Here is a 23,544-nt window from a genome sequence, read left to right as displayed (position 1 = left end):
AACCGCACAGACTTTGAAAACCGGTCCACGATGGTGAGGATGACTGAGTCACCCTGGGACAGGGGGAGACCAGTCACAAAGTCGACCGCGATGTGGGACCATGGACGACTGGGTACGGGGAGGGGCCGCAGCAGACCAGACGGGGGCTGATGGGATGTCTTGCTGCGGGCACAAGTGGGGCAGGCTGAGACGTACCCCCGGACATCCTCTGCCATAGTAGGCCACCAGAACTGCCGGCGCAGGAAGGACAGGGTACGTCGGGCCCCCGGGTGGCAGGCAAAGCGGCTGGCATGACCCCACTGGATTACCGTGGCTCTGACGGCCTCCGGGACGAAGAGACGACCAGGTGGACCAGTCCCAGGGTCGGGCTGGGTGTGCTGAGCCCTTATGACCGCTGCCTCAATGTCCATATTGACCACTCCGATGACCCGGGAGGAAGGAAGGATGGTATCTGGAGTGGTAGGCTCCTCCCCCGCCGCATGACACCGAGACAGAGAGTCAGCCTTGTTGTTCAGGGACCCCGGGCGGAACGTGATGGTGAAGTCGAACCGCCCGAGGAACAGGGCCCAGCGTGCCTGGCGGGAGGTCAACCTCCTGGCCGACCTGATGTACGTCAGATTCTTGTGGTCTGATAGAACGGTGATGGGGTGCTCTGCGCCCTCCAGCCAGTGCCGCCACTCCTGGAATGCCTCCACAACAGCCAGTAGCTCCCGGTTACCGATGTCGTAGTTGGTCTCAGCGGGGGAGTAGCGACGGGAAAAGAAGGCACAGGGGCGCATCTTCTGGTCAGCAGACCGCTGAGAGAGGACACCGCCCACGCCCGTGTCTGAGGCGTCCACCTCCACTATGAAGGGCTTCGTGGGGTCTGGGTTGACCAGGATCGGTGCAGAGGTGAAGCGCCTCTTCAGGTCAGCGAAGGCGGTACTGGCCCCTGGTGTCCAGGCAAACGGTCGCAGAGAGGAGGTGAGGGCAGTGAGGGGGGCAGCCACCCGACTGTAGTCCCGAACGAACCGGCGATAAAAGTTGGCGAAGCCAAGGAAGGACTGCAGCTGCTTGCGGGAGGTAGGCTGTTCCCAGTCGACGACTGCCCGGATCTTCTTAGGGTCAGGCCGGGTCCGTCCCCCCTCCACAATGAGTCCCAGAAATTCCACGGAGGGAGCGTGGAAGATGCATTTCTCAGCCTTAATAAACAGTCGGTTCTCCAAGAGACGCTGGATGACGAGGCGGACATGCTGGACGTGTTCCTCAGGGTCTCTGGAGAACACCAGGATGTCATCCAGGTACAGGACCACAAAGATGTCCAACATATCCCTCAGCACGTCATTCATCAGGGCCTGGAAAACCGAGGGGGCGTTGGTTAGGCTGAAGGGCATCACTCGGTATTCATAGTGGCCACGGGGGGTCTTGAAAGCCGTCTTCCATTCGTCCCCCTCACGGATCCGGACCAGATGGTATGCGTTCCGTAGGTCCAACTTAGTGAACACCGTGGCCCCGAGGAGGGGCTCGAAGTTGGAGCTCATGAGGGGGAGAGGGTAGGTGTTCCGGATGGTGATGGCGTTGAGCTCACGGTAGTCAATGCATGGCCTGAGGGACCCATCCTTCTTCTTCACAAAGAAAAATCCCGCTGCCACCGGGGAGTGAGAAGGTCGGATAAGCCCCTCGGCCAGGCTCTCGGAGATGTACTCATCCATGGCGGCCTTCTCTGGAGGGGCAAGGTTGTACAGGCGGCTGACCGGGTGTTTGCTGCCAGGGCGGAGCTCAATGGCACAGTCATAGGGCCGGTGCGGGGGCAGGGTGCGTGCACGCTCTTTACTGAAGGCCTCTCCCAAGTCGTGGTAGACCTCTGGCACGGAGGAGAGGTCTGGGGGAGCTGGAGGGGGCTGTGGTGGTGACGACGGGGTATGAGCAGCACGGAGACACCGCGCATAGCAGGCCGTACTCCAGCTGAGGATGCGCCCCTCACCATAGCTGACATGGGGAATGTGGAGCTCCAGCCATGGTCGGCCCAGAATGAGGGGGGCTTGGGGAGAATTAAGGACATAGAAGTCGATCGTCTCCACATGGTTCCCGGAGATGGTCATGGAGAGGGGTCTTGTGCGGTGGGTGAGGGGCCCCAGACTGTGTCCATCAAGGGCAGAGACTGCAAGTGGGGACTCCAGGGCGACGAGGGGGAGGGCAGCCGAGCGGGCAAACTGGGCGTCCAGGAAGTTCCCGTCTGCCCCTGAGTCTATGATGGCCCCGACTGAAATAGTCTGACCCTGCCAGGAGAGGGTGACAGGGAACCTGGCTGGGCTGATAGGTGGTGGGGAGTGAGTAATTCGGCTCACCCGCAGTCCCCCTTCGGGTGAGCCTACTCTTTTGGCAGGGAGGGGCAGGAGTCGCGGAGGTGCCTGCCGTCACCACAGTAGAGGCACAATCCCCGGACAATCCTCCGGTTCCTCTCTGCTGCGGTGAGGCGAGTCCGACCCAACTGCATGGGCTCCTCACCTGAGGGGATGGTGGTGGCTGGTTCTCGAACAGGGGGGTTGGCCCTTGGTGGGGAGACCCCGAGGATGGTGTTCCAGGGCCGTGATGAGCTGGTCGGGGGCCGCCTCTCACGCTGGCGCTCCCTGATGCGCTCGTCCACATCAATAGCCAAGGCCACCAGTTCGTCCAGAGTGGAGGGCTTGTCTCTGATGAGTTCGTCCTTGATGTTCTCACTCAGCCCCTGACGAAAAGCGCTCCTTAGCCCAGCGTCATTCCAACCACTCCCAGCAGCAAGAGTGCGAAACTCTGTCGAGAAGGCAGCTGCTGTCCGGTTCCCCTGGCGAAGGGACATCAGCCGTGCCCCAACATCCTGCCCGGCAGTGGGGTGGTCGAAGACCCTCCTGAACTCAGCGAGGAAGGTGGTGTAGTCGTCAAACAAAGCCGGGCGAGAGCTGAGGATGGCCTGGGCCCAATTCAGGGCCTCGCTGGTGGTGAGGTTGGTGATGAAGGCCACACGGGCTGCTGGTGTGAGGAACTGGCTGGGTTGATGGGAAAATATCAACTCACACTGCATGATGAAGCCACGGAACTGGGAAAAGGTCCCGTCGAAGGGGCGGGGACTGGCCAAGTTGGGCTCACGGGGCTGGACGGAAGACAGGGCCGGAGGCGGAGCAGCCAACGGGGTTGGACCTGCGGCAGGGGCAGCCAGGGGGGTGATGGCAGCCATAAGTGCAGCCACCTGCTCCGACAGGGCCTGGACCATCGATGTGAGGTTCTGGACCTGGGAAGAGCGCCCCTGCTGTAGAGCCTCCTGGGCCAGGAGCCGGTCACCCAGGGACTGGACAGAAACTGAAGCCTCCCTGAGGAGACGGCTGTGGTCCGAAATAACTCTCCCTTGGGCCTGGAGAGCCTGCTGTGCGGGTTCAGGAAGCGGGGTTTGGGTCCGCTCTCCTGTGTCTGCCGAGCCTGGGTCCATGGCCAGATCTTCTGTTAGGGGTAGCGGGGAGAGGCTCGAGCGCACAACACAGGAGGCAGGATTTAGTAGAGTTCAGGGTTTTATTAGTAGGGTGATGTGGGGGGAAAAGGCTGGGTGAGCTGGAGGGGAGCTGGAGGGGAACCGGAGGTGAGCTGGAGGTGAAGAGCAGGTGAGGTGACTGGGCTGGTTGACGGGCAGGCAAGCCGGATCACTGCTGGAGAGGGGAGATCTGTGGGAAGAGAGGTTGAATATGAGTTGGAGCAAGGCAAGGAGGCAAAAAGGTTCAAAAAGCCGAAAGGGCAAAAAGGCAACAGCAACAAAACACTTCTCTTCTCTTCTAGGTACTTGCCAGGTAACAATCAGGGAAGATCTGGCGATGACTGGCAGGAGAGCTGGAGTCTTGTAGGCAGAGGGGTTGATTGGAGAGTGGCTGCAGGTGTGCAGTGATCCGGCTCATTCACCTCGTCAACTCAACCTGTTGCAGCTGTGTCTGAGGAGTGCCCGCTGGGAGCGAGCTGAGGTGCTGGGAGTGGCTGAGGCCGGAACAGAGGGGTGTGAAGGAGCAGAGGAGGAGGGTGTGGGTGGAGCCGTAACACTAGCATTCATGATGGAACGCTTTGGTTGGCCCCGTGGATGGTGGGACATTTTGTTACAAAAAACTAACGAATGGAAGTGTCGATAAGAGCATGGTTGTGTTGCTATGCAACAAGGAATTCACATATCACCGCAGCACATCCAGCCCCAAGTATCACCTCAATGCAAAAGAGAGTCTTTTGTGTTTTTCCTTTATCTGTTGGTTTCATTGTCTTTCAGTCAAAGACAGAAACAGCCTGACTAGTATTGTGAAGTCCTGCTCTAAGATTACCAGAGTAAAACTAAGAGACTTAAGTTCCTTTTGCAACCAGCAAATCCTCCGTAAAGCTGAGTGCATTTTAGCCTCCCAGAGCCATGCCCTTGCGGGTGAATTCTCTCTGTTACCTTCAGGGCGCCGTTATGCCCTTCCTAGGTGTAAAACAAATCGCTTCTCCAAATCATTCGTCCCCCTTGCACTAAGACTTTTAAATTCTTCATAGGGTTTTTATTTTATTTTTTTATCTATTTATTATTTTCCAATGTGTCCATTCTAAGCTCCATGTTGTCTGATGTGTGTTGTGTCGACTATTATGTATTGACTATTTGTTGCTGGCCATGTGGGCCGCATGAACCACGACAACCTGCTGCTCAAAATGAATTGCCCCTTGTGGGATTAATAAAGTTGTTTGAATTGAATTGAATTGAATTGAATTGAAAACATATAGCAGCTAGCAGCTAAATATGCTATTGCTACACTTAATGGGAAAAATTGCACTGGTCTGTTGGACTTGAACAAAAATAAACAATATTTTTGTTGCTTAAGCTTATGTATTCAGTCATTATTCAATGGTATACTAAAAATCCATGTGAAAAAAATTACTTCTCACTGTTCTCAGGTCAAATATTTATATGCGATTAAAATGTGATTAATTTCGATTAATTAATTACAAAGCCTCTAATTAATTAGATTATTTTTTTTAATCGAGTCCCGGCCCCAATATTTATGAGAAAAGAATAACGAACATTACAAAAGAACTAAATATGACAAACCCTAGTAGTGGCAGCATTTATATATGAAGGAAGAACTTTTTCTAAAACTATATTGAAATACATACAATATGGTGTTATTCCATATCACATTTAAAAATATATCAATATATTTTTTATATTGATATAATGCCCAGCCCTACATAACACACTCCTCTTCTCCCACTAAGGTGCATGAAGAACCCCAGCTGCTGCTGAGCGCCTGCCTGTCCTGTGACGGCTGTCTGTCTGAGGAGGAGAGCCTGAAGGTCTCTCAGCAGAGCCTGGAGGAAGTAGAGCGCATTCTGGCACTTAATAAGGTACATTGTGTAACAAAAGTCAGCACATGTCTCTTGTTACCTGTTGAACAATACCCTACACTGTCCCCATTGTTTCTCTGTCCCTGTCAGAAGTGCGACGTGTCAAAGCACAAGGTCCTGGTGGCGTCCATATGTCCACAGTCTCTGCCTTTCTTTGCTGTCAAGTTTGGCCTGGACATCACAGAGGCTGCCCACAAACTCTGTGGCTTCCTCAAAAGTTTAGGTAAGCTCATATATATGACTGTTTAACTGTCACAATGCAAAGCATCTTGTAAAATCTTAACGCAGTGTTAAAGTGCTTTTATATGTACTCATGTGAGGTGCTGTTATAGTTTGTTGTCTGCATGCTCACTGTAAGATGTGTCTGCTTCTTTCTTCTTTCACATTTTTGCCTCATAGTAGTATGAGTTTAACCCATTTAGGCCTAAAACACCTGGAAAAAATGCCTGTAAAACCTATGGGGGATTTTAAAATAGCCCCCTAAAACCTGAAGTTTTTCTGGAAATTCAACAGAAGTGTCAACGCTTCCTACTAAATAATCGATTTTTCAGCCTCTGTAGCAGATAGAAATGAAATTCAAAAAGTATTGGAGAGCTTATATCTGTCATATCTGAGCTCCCTCCGCTATAGTCGTCTTCCGCCATGATTTCGAAGTTCTGGAAAAGTCCCATGTTGCATTGCGACAGTCCCGCATGTATTCTGATGCATTTCATTGGCTAAGAGACTGAAAATAGGTGGAAAAAAAAGACAAATACTACAAAACGACATATCCGCTTTCCCAGCTTTAATGGTAGAATAACGCAACAGCGCCCCCGGTTTTAATGGTAGAAATGCGGTAATGCTTTCCCACCTTAAATGGGTCAATTAAAATAGAAATCAATTCGTTTTCACAGCTTTAGTTTAATATTTAAAATTGTAACTGCCCTCTGTATCCTTTTGGAATGAGTTTGAAAAGCATGTTTTCTAGAGATAATCTGATCCAATCGGAAAGACTCAGTATCAGGGCCAATCAAACTGATCACTAGCTATATAGATCCCGATCCGTTCTTTTGTTTGGTTTTTACAATTGCCAAAGAACCGGCCAACGGCCAGGATAACTGGTTCCAGAGCAGCACCAACTCTTTGCTGGTGTCAAACCAGGAACTGCTTACGTTTGGGGCTGGGGGCGGATTATCATGATCAACAAGAATGATGATGAACGTGTATCATTCATTTTATTTTATTTGTTTAACAGTGTTACAGTTTTACAATGTGATCGATACCAGGTAATCTGTGCTAGGTTGCTCGTCAGATCTAGCGGGCTAGCATTAGCTTACAACAAAGGCTAACACCAACATCTTACGTTGTGTGTTAAAAGGAGCGTAATCTCCGTCCATAGCGATCAAGACAAGCAGCACAAATGTGTTGCAAGGTTATTATAGTCAATGAAAACTAACAAAAAAACGAAAACTAACTGAATTTGAAAACAAAAATTCACAACGAAATTAAAACTAAAACTAATGAAAAATCCCAAACTATTATAACCTTGGTGTGTTGTACCAGCCGTGTTTGGTTGCCAATGTAGGCTCGCAAAGCTAGGAGCAACCTTTTTTAGACAGAATTTTGAGCAAATTATTATATTTTTTCAAATTCTAAATTTAGAGTCAGAATCTTGAGAACTAAATCAGAATTCAGACAATAAAGTCAAATCCTACTCCTAAAGTCTGAATTCTGAGAATAACAGATGAGCCCACAGAGTCTGTTTAGAAAAAGTCTGGGCCTTGGACAAATGTAGTTGATGACCTGTAGAACCTGATAATGTAATAAATTACATTATCAGGTTAGCCTTCATTTCGCAAGTCCTGATAATGTAATAATTCCCCAATATTGTAATAATTTAACAGCAGACCACCCATTACTTGGGTTCAAGTGGTGATACTGTGTATCAACTCTAGCTCAAGAGCTCTAGCGCCACCAACAGGTCAAAGTTGAATGTTTATTAACTTTTGACCCGTTCATCCGTTTTTCACAAACGAGGTATCCATGACACACGAATGATTCAACAGCTTTTTGAAATCTAAAGGTGTTTGGTGTTATACTTTATTACATTATTGGTAAAAAGTGTATTACATTATTGGGAAATGCACTTTATTACATTATCGGGAAGTTATTACATAATCAGGTTTTATTACATTTTCAATGGACTCGAGTGCAGATTTTTATTACATTATTGGGAATTTATTACGTTATCAGGTTCTACATGACCCCTTGTTTAAATGCTTTAAAAGTCAGAAATGTAGCTTCCTGAAAGCCTTAAAGACATTTCTTCACATCTGCTGTGTAGAAACTTCCCCCCACTCTGTGGTATCTGTCGTAGATGCTCGACATTCTGCCCGACCCCGGCTCACCCCGTGTCTCTGACTCTGCTCTGATCTCTGGGTTTTCTCTGCAGGAGTGCAGTATGTGTTCGACACCACTCTGGCTGCAGGTTTCAGCATCTTAGAGAGCCAGAAAGAGTTCATTCAGAGGTTTCGCAGAAGGCACCATGACTCCCACGCCTTGCCCATGTTCACCTCCTCCTGCCCAGGTAAACGCCCTCCCCCTCCCCCTCCCCCTCCCTCTGTACTTCTTAATTCCCCACCTGTTACACTGGTTTTCTAGCCAACTGAACGTATTTCCAATCCAATATTTGTATCAGTTTTCATCTATTTTTGTCTGGTTCTTTTTGCATGGCGTGTGGTGAACACGAGGAGACAGGGCTTGTAGTGGCAGTAGAGATAGCAGTGGTGTGCTGGTGGGGAGAGATAGAAAGTTTTCTTTCACCACTCCCTTTATCACAGATAGAAACAGCAAGAGTTAAAGACTTTCATGGCCCCTCTTTCTTTCTTTTTTTTCTCAGCAACAAATGCATTGACTTCCATTCATTCAGTTTGTAGGATTGCCACTGGGGCTGCTGCAACAATATATCGTTATTTTACGTTATCGGCTTTTATAGTACTTGTAGAAAACTGCACTTTGAAATGTAGCGATTGTTCTTTTTTTATGGGTTCCTTCTGTGTTCAGTTCAGTTTTTTGTTGGCTTCTTGTAGGGACGTAACTGAACATTATTTTTGTTCTCAATTAATTTGTTGATTTTTAAAAAAAAATTTAATCAATTGAGTAATTATTTAGTCTTTTGAGTAATTATTATTATTATAATTGTCCATCACATTTTTCCAGAGCCTTTTGTATGGGCTGAAATACGTGCCATCAGAAACTGAAGTTGAATTATTTATATTTGAATTTGAGTCGCTTACCTTGAATAATTGCATTAAAAAACTGAATTTGAATGACATAATTTGAATTTGTATTGTTCAATTTGAATCATTGCTTTGAAAAACTGAATCTGAATTGTAATTTGAAATTGAATTTATTAGTTTGGAACTGAACATTCAGCTTTACAATTCAATTTCAGCTTCACAATTCCATTTCAGTTCGCAAAATTCAATTTCAGTTCGCAAAATTCAATTTCAATTTTCTGCCACGAACATCTGGATGGTTGAGGCAGAGCAATCGAGCACAGATACACAGAGCGCCTCTTCAGCCCATCAGCCTCCATTTTCTTTTGTAACATTTGTTGCCACCTGGTTGCCATAGCGCCTCTTCGGCCAATCCATGGTCAAGTCAGTCTACTTTTTTCCTCTGTTTCATGGCGAGTGGCAACCGGTTAGTAACAAATGTTACATAAGAAAACGGAGGTGCTGATTAGCTGAAGAGGCGCTCTGTGTATCTGTGCTCGATTGCTCTGCCTCGACTACCCGGATGTTCGTCACAGAAGATTGAAATTGAATTGTGAGAACTGAATGTTCAGTTCCAAACTAATAAATCCAATTTCAAATTACAATTCCGATTCAGTTTTTCAATGCAGTGATTAAAATTGAACAAATTCCAATTATATGATTCAAATTAAGTTTCTGGTGGCACATATTTCAGCCCATACTTTTGTTTTACCTGACGAGCAAACCAAAGCCAGAGATTTATTCCATTTCAAATTATATTAAAATGATATTAAACAGAGCAAGCCAAGGATATATTAAAATCCTGATACCAAAAAAGTTTGTCTTAAACATAAATAAACTACAATAAAATTATTTGAAAATGCTTTGTGACATATATATTTATTTGAAAACTGCACTGTGTTCAAGCCACACCATCTACATATAGATTGTGTTTCTCAAAACTTCAAACTGATAAACTCTTGTGTTTTGTATATATACATGCTAAATTGAAGGCTTTTTTTACACGTCGTCCCAACTTTTTGGGAATTGGGGTCATACATAATGATGTAAAAACAGAGAGGCACACACATACTCACATTGAGAAGCTGGCAGCTGAGAAGGCGTTTTTTGATTGTTTTTATTTGATAACGACTTAATGATTAATCAATTAACAAACAAACCTGTCAGCTGTTTTTGTTTCTGATGATTGACGGGTGTATCTAAAATTAAACCGTTAACGCTAAAACAAAATGTATTTTACTTACCAGAAAAACTAAACAGCCAACTCCTTGGAGTATCTTTTAGTACAACAGAACGCTGAACAAGATATTTTTAAATTAACAAAATGTTGAAGTAAATTTTCATGAACTGAAACCACACGGTGGAAGGGTCAAAGTTCTGAGAGGAAAACACTGCTGTTAGATGTACACAGTGCTGTGGATACACGTTTTTGCTTTGTTTCTCTCCTGATTGACAGCTCAGTGAAAGGTAACCACGCCCCAAATTATACCCTGCTTTATCATCGATTTTCATCATTTACACATCATATTGTCTTGAAGAAGACTTAAACTAGTAATTAGGACCATAATGTTGCCACAATATTTTTTCTGAGGTAATAAATCAAGTGAGAAGCAAGGTTATTATAGTTAACGAAAAATAGAATTGAAAAAAACATTTTTGTTAATTGAAATAAAAATAACAAGTTTTTTTTAAAACGATAACTAACTGAAACTGTATTGTGTGGTCACAAAACTTACTAAAACTATAGTGAAAATGTCCTTCGTTTTCATCTTTTTCAACTTTTTTCACACATCATGGTACGTGGTAAATATGTTTACTGAGACTGGGATGTCTACACTCAAACCAAAAACTAAAAACACCCGCAACTGTATGTAAGAGTTAATAACCTTATTGGGGCTGAGATGGATCAGAAATGGAAATAAAGGAAACATTTATTGTGACTTTTTTTTAATCTGGCACCCAAAAAACACCCCATTACAAAACTAATAAAAACTAAACTAAAACTAAGCATTTTCCAAAAAATAAAAACTAACTAAAACTAGCATACTCACTCTTAAAAACAAATTAAAACTAACTGACTTTGAAAACAAAAAAATCACAACGAAATTAAAACTAAAACTAAGGAAAAATCCAAAACTATTATAACCTTGGTGAGAAGTCGTGTGATTTTGTATTGTGATAGATAGGACCGGAGTTCTTTTTGCAACCACCGTTGGTGACCTCTGATGGAATGGTTGCAGGCTTAAGGCTTTGCTTCCCCGCGCAGACTGGAGGTTCATTTTTGATTCATCTTTTCATATGTTTTTCTGCTAAAAAGGAAATTGTGTATATGTGTGTTTTTACAGGGTGGATCCGTTACTCGGAGCGCGTCCTGGGCAGTTTGGTCACCCCTCATATCGGCACAGCCAGGTCTCCTCAGCAGATCATGGGCTGTCTGGTCAAAGACTACTTCTCTAAACAGCAGGTAACTTTTACTGTCACAACAGTCAAATGTATTGGGTTTGTTAAGGTTCTCTTACTGGTAACAGCTGGATCACGGTATTAGGGTTGTCACAATGCTAAAATTTTCAACTCGATACCGATACTCAGGAAAATATTCGATACTCAAGACCATTTTCGATACCACCAGGATAAAAACAAAGACCCCAAAATTTAACAGAAATATTTTTATTAACAAGAAAAATGCAACAGAACCACAGCTTAAATATTTATAATAAAAAACAGAAACTGCAACTGTGATAACAAGCTTCAGGTCTGAGGTAGTAAAAAAAAAAAAAAATACAATAAACAATAACATTTAGAATAATATTTTGAGGTTGTATGCTGTGCACAATATTAGGAAAGCTTGATAAGTCGACTTTTCTCTGCTTCATTCTGGGACTTCAAGAGAGAAAATGACACTTTTCAGTCACCAACATTTATGTACACTTATTAACTCTATGCTTATGTATACTGACACTGTGTCAATTAGCATAATATGGGCATACTACCTGCCTGATTTATTTATTTACGTTGTTTATAATCGTTAACGTGACGTCAGCCTTTAATTGCTAGCTGCGGCTAATGGCTAATAATAACACGGCCAACATTAATGCGAACCACCGGCCATGATAACATCAGTAATGAATGAATTAATGAGTTTATTTAAAGCACAGCATGTAATACCATAAATCATTGTCACTCCATGAACAACAACAACAAGATGGTTACATCGGATTTAGCAGTGGTGCTATTTTCCATCCGTAGTCCTTCATTGGGGGGTGGGGTAGGGAGGGATGCTAACACCCTAGAATATTTTTTTCAAGGATAAAACTTTTAAGAGCATTAATAAAATCATGGTGAGTCCTAGAAGGGTAAAACTTTTCCTAATTAAAATTAAAATCATGGCGCACATCTGCTCGTAGGTGCATTGTTGTTTAGTTAAGAGCCTGCTTAGAACGATAAGCACGTCTGAATGTAGGTGTTTTTGTTCAATTAATAGGTCAGTTTGAAACAAAAGACACTAACCTGTCGAAATTCACTGTAGAGGCTGTAAAGGGTGTCGCTCCTTAAGATGTTTCACCAAGTTTGAAGTACTGCTTGTGCATGTCACGCTGAGGGGGAGGGGCCTGCTGCTGTGTGTGTGTGTGTGTGTGTGTGTGTGTGTGTGCAGGCAGAGAGAGAAGGACGCAGCGTCGGCAGCTCGGCATCGGGAGGGGGGGACGGGGGGTATCGATACTTTAGAAAATGAGTATCGTATCCGGATCAAGGTTATTATAGTTAACGAAAACTATCGAAATAACGAAAACTAGAATTGAAAAAACATTTTCGTTAACTGAAATAAAAAGAAAAACTAGAGTTTTTAAAAAAACGATAACTAACTGAAACTGTTTTTTGTGGTTACAAAACTAACTAAAATTCTAGTGGAAATGTCCTTAGTTTTCATTTTTGTCAACTTTTTTAATTCATAATTCAGTGTTTCTATTTGAACATGCAACACATGGTAAATATGTTTACTGAGACTGGGATGTCTACACTCCAACCAAAATTCAAAACAGTTAATAACCTTATTGGGGCTGAGATGATAAACCAAAGGAAATAAAGGCAAAATTTATTATGACCACTTTGAATCACGCACCCAACACATAGCCCATTACAAAAAAACTAAAACTAATAAATGCTAAACTAAAACTAATAAAAACTCAACTAAAACTAAGCATTTTCAAAAAATAAAAACTAAACTAAAACTAGAAAACTCACTCATAAAACTAACTAAAACTAACTGAATTTGAAAACAAAAATTCACAACGAAATTAAAACTAAAACTAATGAAAAATCCAAAACTATTATAACCTTGATCCGGATACAACGTTTTAGTATCGATACTTTTATGAGTATCGATACTTTTGACAGCCCTACACAGTATTATTTAAAGCTATCACTAATCTCTAAGTCCTAAGTGTTTGTGTTTCTGTAGTATTCCCAATCACGTTGTGAATTTCATGATGTTTTTTTCCTCGTCTCCAACAGAAGCTGAGTCCAGAGAAAGTCTACCACGTGCTGGTGGCTCCCTGCTTTGATAAGAAGCTGGAGGCGGTCAGAGAGGAGTTTTACAACAGCCTGCTGGAGACCAGAGACGTGGACTGTGTCCTCACCTCAGGTACACTCCTCTTTGTCTCACACACTGCCTACTGTACTACAGCTAATATTTCATTACAGTCAAGTCTCAGCATTTTGACTTTATATTATTTTAATTGTTGTGCCTCAACAGGGACTTTTATGGCTTTTGAATTTTTGATTATGCATATTGCATATATTTTGGCGAGGGGGGGATTTTTCTTTTTGTTTCATTTTTTGAATTATGGAAGTTGAACCTCAGCTACTAGAATAAGTCTGTCTGCATTTTGGGGACACATTTTATTACAGCCAGTCCTTTTTTAGGACAAAAATGTCCCATTTATACACAGTTCTTGATCTCACAGCCATTACAGCAACAAATCCTACCGTATGTGATGTCACACTATGACTCTAAAGCCCTGGCTTAAGATTTGTGCTTTTACTATTTTCCAACAGACTGAACCATTTGCGAAATGGGGCAAATACATGCTATTTTCCTTGTTAAATATGCCAGATTGTGAAAAAAATGACAAAATGAGTTTCAGAAAGAGGACTTTTTTATGACAGTATACAAAAAAAATAAAAATGCATCAAAGCTAATGTTGTTGCAACATATTTTAAAAAATCCCCAGCATTAAGCATACAAAAATAAAAAAACTAAAACTAAATTCTAGTTGGTTAAAATATCTGGATGTGGATCCAAATGATAAATAGTATTATATTTTTATGGCAGTTTTTTGACACTGACATTTTTGTGTTTAAAGGACATCATTATTTTAAAGTTAGATGAATAAAAATCTTCAGTTTCTTTTCCTAACTAAGTTGTGGCTCAGAGGCATTTAAAAGGCGTATAAGAGAATCAAGCATTACACACACATACTTCAGCAGCCAACAGAGGTGAGCACCTGTGATCAGGTTTTGCTTCCTCTGTTTATTTTTAGCTGTGAGGAAGCTGCAACAGCTGGTGTAAAGGTTAGCACTCTGGCAGGAGGGTCACAGATTCGACCGTCTGGAGTTTTCATTTCTAGAGTTTGCATGTTCTCCATGTGTCAGCGTGGGTTCTCTCCTCACATCAGGACCTCAGACAGCCTATACTGCCCTACAAAGTCTAACTGCAGTAGCTACATTTTTGGCCGAAATTGAGTTCTAACTAAAAACGAACTCCTTGAGGTCTGTTTTATCTTGTGACAAAGTTTTAGATTTCAATTTTGCTTTATTTCAGATAAATATTAAATATAAAAACCACAAAATCCAACTCAAAACCAAGCAGTAATTGCACTTACCACGATCTGCTTTGGATATATATATATATATATACTAATTCAAACATTAAAATAAAATATATTATAAGTTTATTTGAAGAAAAATTATTATGTAAAAACGTGAGATAAAATTATAATAAGACTAAAATATAACATTTCTTAATAATATTAAGTCTGAAATATGCACATACTTGAATAGTTGTTAAACACTTTTAAATACACTGATAACAAAATCAATTTGAAAATGTTTATTCACTGAAAACAAAATATAAAAGCTGAAAGAAGACAACAACATTATAGTTACTGCACTCTGTTTTTGCATTAATATTAGAACCTTTTAGAGCAATACCAGAGTGCAGTAAATAATTTTTTGGGGTCAAAGGTCAAATAAATCATGATTTTTTAGCATAAAAATTACATCATCAATACATGTAGAAATAAGTGTCATATCACTTATCTACATGTAACCAATTTGGATGGCCAGTTAAAACACGTTAAAAAACAGTTTTTAAAGCAGTTTTTCCTCAGTTTTACCTTTTGCGTAGTTACTGCAGTTAGACTTTGTAGGGCAGAATACATTTTCTGCAGCAGGCTGAAGACCTATCTCTTCCAACAATACCTTGGTTAAGTCATGGTTGCCTAATTTAAAAAAAAACCCCACTCTTCTTCTTTTGCATATAGCACTCCTGTAGCGGTGACAGTTGGCTTTTAAAATCTCTTACTTGGTTCCCGTGGTTTAAGGCTAGAACCATCAGGCTGAATGCACTTATTGTAAGTCGCTTTGGACAAAATCAGCCAAATGACATTTAATGTAATGTAATGTAACATTAGGTGCAGACTTTAAAATGTTATGCACGTTGTGGGTTTTTAAACTACCTTTTCATTGCATTTTATTGGACAGTTAATAATCAAAGTGTTTTTATTGATTTTCATATTCAAACATCAAACATCCCATTCAAGACAAAAGTAGGATTCAAAATATACATCACAAATACAGGTCTAAACTACAGACAAAACCGTAGCAAGATAGACAGTAACAGTAACAAGATATCTACATAAATAGATAAATAAAAATTACAAAAATGCCAACAATAATAATAATAATATTAATTCATTTAAAAATAAATAATAATAAAATAAAAAATAAAAGGGGGGGGGGGGGGGGGGGGGGGGGGTAGGGTTAGGGGGAGGGGGTTCAGAAGCTGCCAATTATGTTGGAGCAGATGAAAACTCATGTTCAAAATAAGAAATAAAAGGCTGCCAGAGCTTAGAGTATCTCTTAGTGTTGCCCTGCAAATACATCTGAGATGTTCTTATTTAAGGTATGCTAACACCTCCTCTACCCATCGTTTGTGAGTTGGCGGTGCTGCCTTTATCCAGTTCAATAGGGCCAATCTCCTGGCCAACAATGAAGAGAATGCTATTGCTTTTCTTTGAACAATCGTTAGTTGCGTTTCCCCCGGTGCCACACCAAAAATGGCTGCCAGAGGACCAGGCTCTATATTTTTGTTACAGATGGATGAGCAGGTTTTGAAAATCTTGGTCTAAAACTCTTTGAGCCTGGGAGTCCAGAACATGTGGCATATGTTGGCTGGCACCTGTTTACATCTAGGGCAGGTTGGATCAGCTCCCTGGTAAATTCTTGCCAGTTTGTCCCTGGTGAAATGAAGTGAAATGTCTGTGTAGCACCTTAAACTAGTATATCAATCCGTGTCTAACACATATAGGAGAAGAGTGTATTAGTTCTACTGCCCATCTCCAGTCAACATCCGATATGTCCAACTTATTGGATAGTTTAACAGAGAAATCAACAGTAAATTTGAATGTACACCACACTACATTCCACAAACTACATTTCTTTTGCTTTGAAGTTGCTCCCATCAGTCACATACAGTAACAGTGATGTTTGATGTTACAGGGGAGATCTATTACCTGATGGAGCAGAGGAAGGTGTCAGTGGAGGAGCTGGACTCAGTTCCACTGGACCATGTGTGAGTAATCAGACTAGTTTTGATGCGTCACTTATATTAAGGGAGAAAAGATAAAACATAGTAAGTAACAACAGAGAAATTAAAGTAGTGGAGATATCGTAATTATATACTAATATCACTCTCAGTCAGTATTAAATGTATCCACTAAGTTTGTATTCAAGAATGTTTAACTTTGTTTACAGTAGCTCTTTATTAACTTACAGAACAGAGAATTGTTCCCGTCTACAGATACTGCTATTTGTTCTATGCTTAAATCCAGCAGTAAAGTTAGACTTAGGTTTGACTATATATATATATATATATATATATATATATATATATATATATATATATATATATATATATATATATACAGTACAGGCCAAAAGTTTGGACACACCTTCTCATTCAATGTTTTTCCTTTATTTTCATGACTATTGACATTGTAAATTCATCAAAACTATGAATGAACACATGTGGAATTATGTACTTAACAAAAAAGTGTGAAATAACTGAAAACATGTCTTATATTCTAGTACGCAAAGGGTGGTTACTTTGAGGAATCTAAAATACAAGACATGTTTTCAGTTATTTCATACTTTTTTTGTTAAGTACATAATTCCATATGTGTTTATTCATAGTTTTGATGCCTTCAGTGAGAATCTACAATGTAAATAGTAGAAAATAAAGAAAAACGCATTGAATGAGATGGGTGTGTCCAAACTTTTGGCCTGTACTGTATATATATACAAGTTATTAGGTGCAAGCTATTTGAATTGATCCTATCAAAACTGATATTGTAAGGAATTGGTTAGATTAAGTAACACAAGTCTAAATATATTATAATACGTTACTACTGCATATCATGATATGTCCATCCACCCTTGAAGTTGTTTAACCCTTTGATGCACAACATATAAACACCTTCTAATGCACAACATGGGTCCAAAATGACCCGCATTCATTTCCCATGTTGTTGTTTTTTTATTACAACAGATCATTTTATCCATTTTTCCTTTCATACTTTATGATGAAAATTAGTTTTTGTATTACTACATCAAGTTTACACACATGGGTCAATAATGACCTTGTGCATTAGAAGTGTAGTGATACAAAAAGTGATACACTAAATTAACAATTTGAGTATATGTGCAACTATGTTTGTCTTCTTTTTAAGGTTTAACTTAAAAAGAGTTGCACATGCACTAAAGAGTTGTTAGAACCACCAGATTACATTGAAAAATCACATATTTTAACATTTGAGACTTATTAGAGCCACCAAATAATAATTCCCATTGCAAAAAACACCAATTTAACAAAATAGGAAAATTAATATTTGTCTTCTTTGTAAGGTTTTAAATTGGTGACAACATATAAACACCTTCTAATGCACAACATGGGTCAAAAATGACCTTGTACATTTCTAATGCGTAGTGATTAAAAAAAAAAGGGTGTTTTATTCAAAAAGTAAGAAATGAAAAGAAAAAATGAGGATGTATGATGATCAAAAACAAGTTATTTGAGGAAAACCTGGAATACAGAATGATGAAATTAATTTATTGCAAAGATATAGAATATAAAAACTTAGTCGGGTCACTTTAGACCCATGTTGTGTATTGAAGGGTTAAAAAAGTATAACTCACAATTGCCTACGTTCACTGAGACATTACAGAGGCTGTATTGTCCCTGCAGGATCGGAGAGGCTGGAGACGTGGCGCTGGTGAGACACGAGGGACGAGGCTCTGAAGGCTTCCTGGAACACATCTTCAAACACGCCGCCAAAGAGCTCTTCGGTCTAGACGTCCATGAGATCACATATAAGACCCTCAGGTGAGGGACACAGGGACTCTGCTGGAACATACTGTAGCTTCCATTAGGGCTGGGCGATATGGACCAAAAGTCATATCCCGATATATTTAGGCTGAATATCGATATACGATATATATCCTGATATTTGTATCACAAAGTGAGAGCAAATGTTCAGTCAGAGTCAAATAGACATGTCACAAGGAATTTTATTGAAACCGTTTACGTGAACATAAATACTGTATAACATCAGGAGTACCTTTTTTTTTTTTCTTTTTTTTTAATCAAAGGTCCATAAAGTGCACATTTAAATGAAAAAATATCTTAAATAAAAAGAGCCTATGAAATAAAATAGGCCAGTCTTTTTCTGAAATAAATATATTCAAATGAGAAAAGAATACGAACATTACAAAATAACTAAATATGACAAACCCTAGTTAGGGCAGCATTTATATATAAAAAAAGAAAAGAAAAAAATTGAACTATGTCGATATATGCGATGTGGTCTAATTCCATATATATCGATATATATTTTATATCGATATATCGCCCAGCCCTAGCTTCCATGTAGGGTTGGGCATTAAGACAATATATACAGTGCAACTGTAGAGAGATATCGTTTCCACCACAGAGATAATCAGGACATGATTCCTGCATGATCTTTCAAAAAGCTGACTCGACAGATAATGTGATTTGAGCAGACATGGGGAAGGGGGGTGAAGTTGTAACTGCAGATCAGGAGCCGGTATCATGTTAGAGGGATAGTTCAGGCGTTTGGACATTAAGTCGTATGAATACTTTCCTGTAGTGTAGTGCAGCTATTCTCAACCTTGGGGTCGGGACCCCAATTGGGGTCGAGAGATGATTTCTGGGGGTCGCCAAATAATTTTGGAAGTCAGCTCTGTCTCCACTGTGTTAAAGTGTTCATGTGTTAATGTGTTTTAGTCTTTTGCGTCACTTAATGTCTTTTTTTTGGGTCATTTTGTGTGTTTTTTTTTGTCATTTTGTGTGTTATTTGGTAATTTTATGTCTTTTTTTGTGTCTTTTTTTTTAAATAATTTTGTGGTCAATTTGTGTTGTTGTTTTTGGTCGTTTTGTGTTGTTGTTTTTGGTCGTTTTGTGTCTTTTTGGTAATTTTGTTTCTTTTTTGGGTCATTTTGTGTCTTTTTTGGTCATTTTGTTTCTTTTTTGGGTGATCTGAACTGTGCGTGTGAGATTCTGTTCAGTGAGTGGGGGTCGCGGACAACATGCATGTTAAATTGGGGGTCGCGACTTAAAAAAGTTGAGAACTACTGGTGTAGTGGATGCAAAACCATTAGTTGTCTTTCCGAGCTCCGGTGTCAGAGTTCTGTCTGGTTCCCATCTTGGAATAGATCGTTCCAGCAAGCTGGCAGGGCCACGAAACTCACCCGTTCCACCACAAAACAACGGTGCATATCAGAAACTTCACTTAGCACAATTTTGCTTCTTAAAAAAGCCAGTAAATACTATGCGCTGTCATTGTATGTATTTATGCGATTTACTGGCTTTTTTCAAGACCTTGTAGTTTCATGACCCTGTCAGCTTGCCGGAACTATCGGTGCTACAATCAGAACCGGCCAGAACTCTGACACCGGAGCTCAGAAAGTATGATAATAGCTCTGCATCCACTGCACTACTGGCAAGTATTTTAAAACTAATTAATGCCCAAAACCCCATACTATCCCTTTAACCTTAAACTGTAAATTGGACATAAAACATAAAACTGTGTTTTTGTCTGAAAGCTTGTCTTTGGTTTTGTAGGAACCGGGACTTTCAGGAGGTGACTCTGGAGCGGGACGGGGAAACTCTACTGCAGTTTGCGGCCGTCTACGGTTTCAGGAACATCCAGACTCTGGTTCACCGGATGAGAAAGGGACGTGTGCCTTACCAGCTGGTTGAGGTGCTGTCCTGCCCCGGAGGTAACACCAAGACTACATACAGTAGTGGTTAATATAATAGCAGTCCAATGTGACTTACCAGATTAATGCAGGTTTTTAGTATATTTTTTATTGCTACATGGCAAACAAGGTACCAGTAGGTGCAGTAGATTCTCAGAAAACCAACAAGACCCAGCATTCGTGATATACACGCTCTTAAGGCTGTGCAATTGGAAAATTAGTTGAAAAGGGGTGTGTTCAAAAAAATAGCAGTGTCTGCCATTGACTTTACAAACTTTTTTGTTTCTAGGGTTTATCAATCCTGTGAATCACTAAACTAATATTTAGTTCATGGATCAGTTTGCATATGTCAAGATACTTGAAGAGGTCATGTTGCCTTATGCTGAAGAGGACATGCCCTTGAAATGGGTGTTTCAACCAGACAATGAGCCCAAACACACCAGTAAACCAGCAAAATCTTGGTTCCAAACCAACAACATTGATGTTATGGAGTGGACCTTAATCCAATTGAGAACTTGTGGGGTGACATCAAAAATGCTGTTTCTGAAGCAAAACCAAGAAATGTAAATGAATTGTGGAATGGTGTTAGAGAATCTTGGAGTGGAATAACAGCTGAAAGGTGCCACAAGTTGGTTGACTCCATCCACACAGATGTGAAGCAGTTATAAAAAACTGTGGTCAAACAACTAAATATTAGTTTAGTGATTCACAGGATTGCTAGATCCTAGAAACAAAAAAGTTTGTACAAAATAGTTTTGAGTTTGTAAAACTGCTATTTTTTGAACACACCCCTTTTCAACTAATTGCCCAATTGCCGAGCCTTAAGAGCGTGTATATCACGAATGCTGGGTCTTTGTGGTTTTCTGAGAATCTACTGCACCTACTGGTACCTTGTTTACCATGTAGCAATAAAAAATATACTAAATACCTGGATTAATCTGGTTAGTCACATTGGACTGCTATTAAATTGAACACTACGTACCATGCTGCTGTACCGTGCTTTTAACATGTTATCCTGCCAGTTTGACAAAGTTCAACCTCTCACTGGATGCTGAAAGTCCTTCTTCTGTTTCCCAGGGTGCCTCAGCGGCCGCGGTCAGGCAGAGAGCGACGTAGCAGGCCGGGTGGATAAAGTCCTGGTCCAGCAGATGGAGGAAGCCTACAGCAGCCTTCCAGTCCGCCTTCCGGAGGTCAACCCCACCCTGCACACCCTTTATCAAGACTGGCTGCAGGGCCAGGACTCCCCACAGGCCAACACACTGCTACACACCCAGTACAGAAGTCAGAGTCAGACCCACACACAGCCCCCACACATGCAGTGGTGAGGAGAGAGCAAGTGTTTTACTTTTAACACACCATGGAGCTGATGGAGCGCTGCCTCTGGACCAATCTTTATCCATGCTGCTACCCTGAAGGACAAGCCAAGGACCATGCTGCACCGCTGAGTGAAGTTCAGTGGGTGTAGTTCTTCCATGAGGCCACAGGGGGGTAGTGTGTGTATTTAAATATGGTGGATCTCCGCTGCCAAACCTGAGGAGAAATACGGGTCCAGAGTCCAGACACACACTTCTACATTTTGAGCAGACTGAAGCACTGATGTCAGTATGTTGCAGATAATGGCTTACAGTCACCTGAAATGAAGTCTGTAGCAACTATTTATGTGCAGAGCAATAAGCCTGCTGAGGAAACGTATGAAGCTTCAGCACATCTGGAACTCATAAAGCGATCCTATGGCTACTGAATGATAAGTCCAATGTTTTCCAAATCGAAACCATCCAGTATGAATCATGTCTGACTTTGTGTTGCAGTTGATTCCACTGTTCCCTCGCTGAAAGACGACTTATTCTCATTGATACCTATGCAACAGTGTGATCCGTCTATTCTCAACAGGCTGCTGTGATCCATGAGGTTAAAAGCCTTTTTAATAACACTTATCGTGTCAAGTGTTTGCTTATGTAACTACCAGCCCAGTGTTTGGTTCCTCCGCTCCAGTGAAGAATCAGTCCTTTTTTTTTTTTTTAATGGTACAAAATAATTTCATTTGTTTTATCACTTTGTTCGCATTCCTCAAAGTAGCATTTTTAAGTTATATGTTTTTTTTGTCATATCTTATGCAGTAAAGCATTCTGACAAAGAAATGTGTCATTTTACTGACTCTGAGGATGATGTCATTGTTCACTGCAGCCTCTTTTTAAATAATGTTAAAACTTTTGACATTTGTGCACAACATACCCAGTCATCAGGTGTAGCAGCCGGTAATGTCATTATTTTTCCATTATTGATATAATGAAAGTTTTAAAATATATTATACCATGGGCTGGGAGAATGCTTGCTTCTGATTGGCTGCAGGATTTCCATTAATTTCTTATAATGCACACCTACTAAATAGTTCCGGTTAACTGTCTTTTCACCATTCTAAATTAACCCATTGAGGCCTGAAAAACCGATGGGCGATTTTAAAATAAGCCTCTAATTTTCTGGAAATTCTGGAAAAATTCTGGAAAAAAAAGTGTCAACTCTTCTACTAAATAATAGATTTTTCAGCCTCTGTAGCAGATAGAAATGAAATTCAAAAAGTATTTGAGAGCTTATACAAATACTACAAAACGACGTAAACGCTTTCCAGGCTTCAATGGGTTAAAACATTAACATAGTATGCATAGCAACAGGAGTGCTTTTAAAGCCTCTGTTTATAGTTTATTGTAATTATTTCCAACACATACTGTAGTTTTTCAGTTCCTTCAATACTATAAAGGACAAGCCAAGGACTGCTGGACCAGTGAGTGAAGTCTCAATGGAACACCACAGAAAGGAGTGTAACATAGGCTCTCAATTTACTGATGAAAATAAATTAAAGTGTACTTTACATAATTGATCGTCTCACATCCCATTTGACTGGAACAATGAAACTCAAAATAATGACTATGGTCGCTTTTTTTTGTAATTTATTTTTTATTGAAATTCAGAATCAGACATGTACAATGTATACATCATGTGGGCATACTTCTTGCATCTGTCGTCTGCCCTAAATGCTGAAATAATATTTTAGTTTATATCCAAGTAATGAGAAGAAAAACAAACAACCATAACAACAACAACAACAACAACTAAATTAAACAAAAAAACTATGTATGGGTAGGGAGTGATCTTTCTCATACATCATAGCCACTGGTTTGTGAAAATAAAATCTGGCCTATGGGGCGTGACATATTTGACCCAGTTTTCCCAGTATGATGTGAATTTCTCCAATTTGTGATTAACAAATGCAGTTATCTTCTCCATTTTATAAATATCCATCCATATATTTAAGGTTGGGCTCTCCTGTGATAACCATTTCCTGGTAATACTCTTTTTACAGGCCAGGTCACTTTCA

General features: G+C 40.9%; 1 protein-coding gene across 1 annotated transcript in view; it reads left to right on the top strand.

The window, feature by feature from the left end:
• The window catches only part of narf (nuclear prelamin A recognition factor), a 28,258-nt gene extending 5,671 nt beyond the window's left edge, over positions 1 to 22,587 (top strand). The window contains exons 4-12 of the mRNA XM_059324896.1: positions 5,233 to 5,361; positions 5,452 to 5,584; positions 7,793 to 7,927; positions 10,964 to 11,082; positions 13,128 to 13,257; positions 16,395 to 16,467; positions 18,139 to 18,276; positions 20,035 to 20,192; positions 21,249 to 22,587. Of these exons, the coding sequence (XP_059180879.1) occupies positions 5,233 to 5,361; positions 5,452 to 5,584; positions 7,793 to 7,927; positions 10,964 to 11,082; positions 13,128 to 13,257; positions 16,395 to 16,467; positions 18,139 to 18,276; positions 20,035 to 20,192; positions 21,249 to 21,496 (1,263 nt within the window). The 3' untranslated portion in view covers positions 21,497 to 22,587. The remainder of the gene's footprint in view (positions 1 to 5,232; positions 5,362 to 5,451; positions 5,585 to 7,792; positions 7,928 to 10,963; positions 11,083 to 13,127; positions 13,258 to 16,394; positions 16,468 to 18,138; positions 18,277 to 20,034; positions 20,193 to 21,248) is intronic.
• Positions 22,588 to 23,544: the final 957 nt, after the last annotated feature.

Source organism: Centropristis striata, chromosome 21 (genome assembly GCF_030273125.1).
Source record: "Centropristis striata isolate RG_2023a ecotype Rhode Island chromosome 21, C.striata_1.0, whole genome shotgun sequence".
In the NCBI taxonomy this organism is placed as follows: Eukaryota; Metazoa; Chordata; class Actinopteri; order Perciformes; family Serranidae; genus Centropristis; species Centropristis striata.
This window is presented reverse-complemented; position numbering and strand designations above follow the sequence as displayed.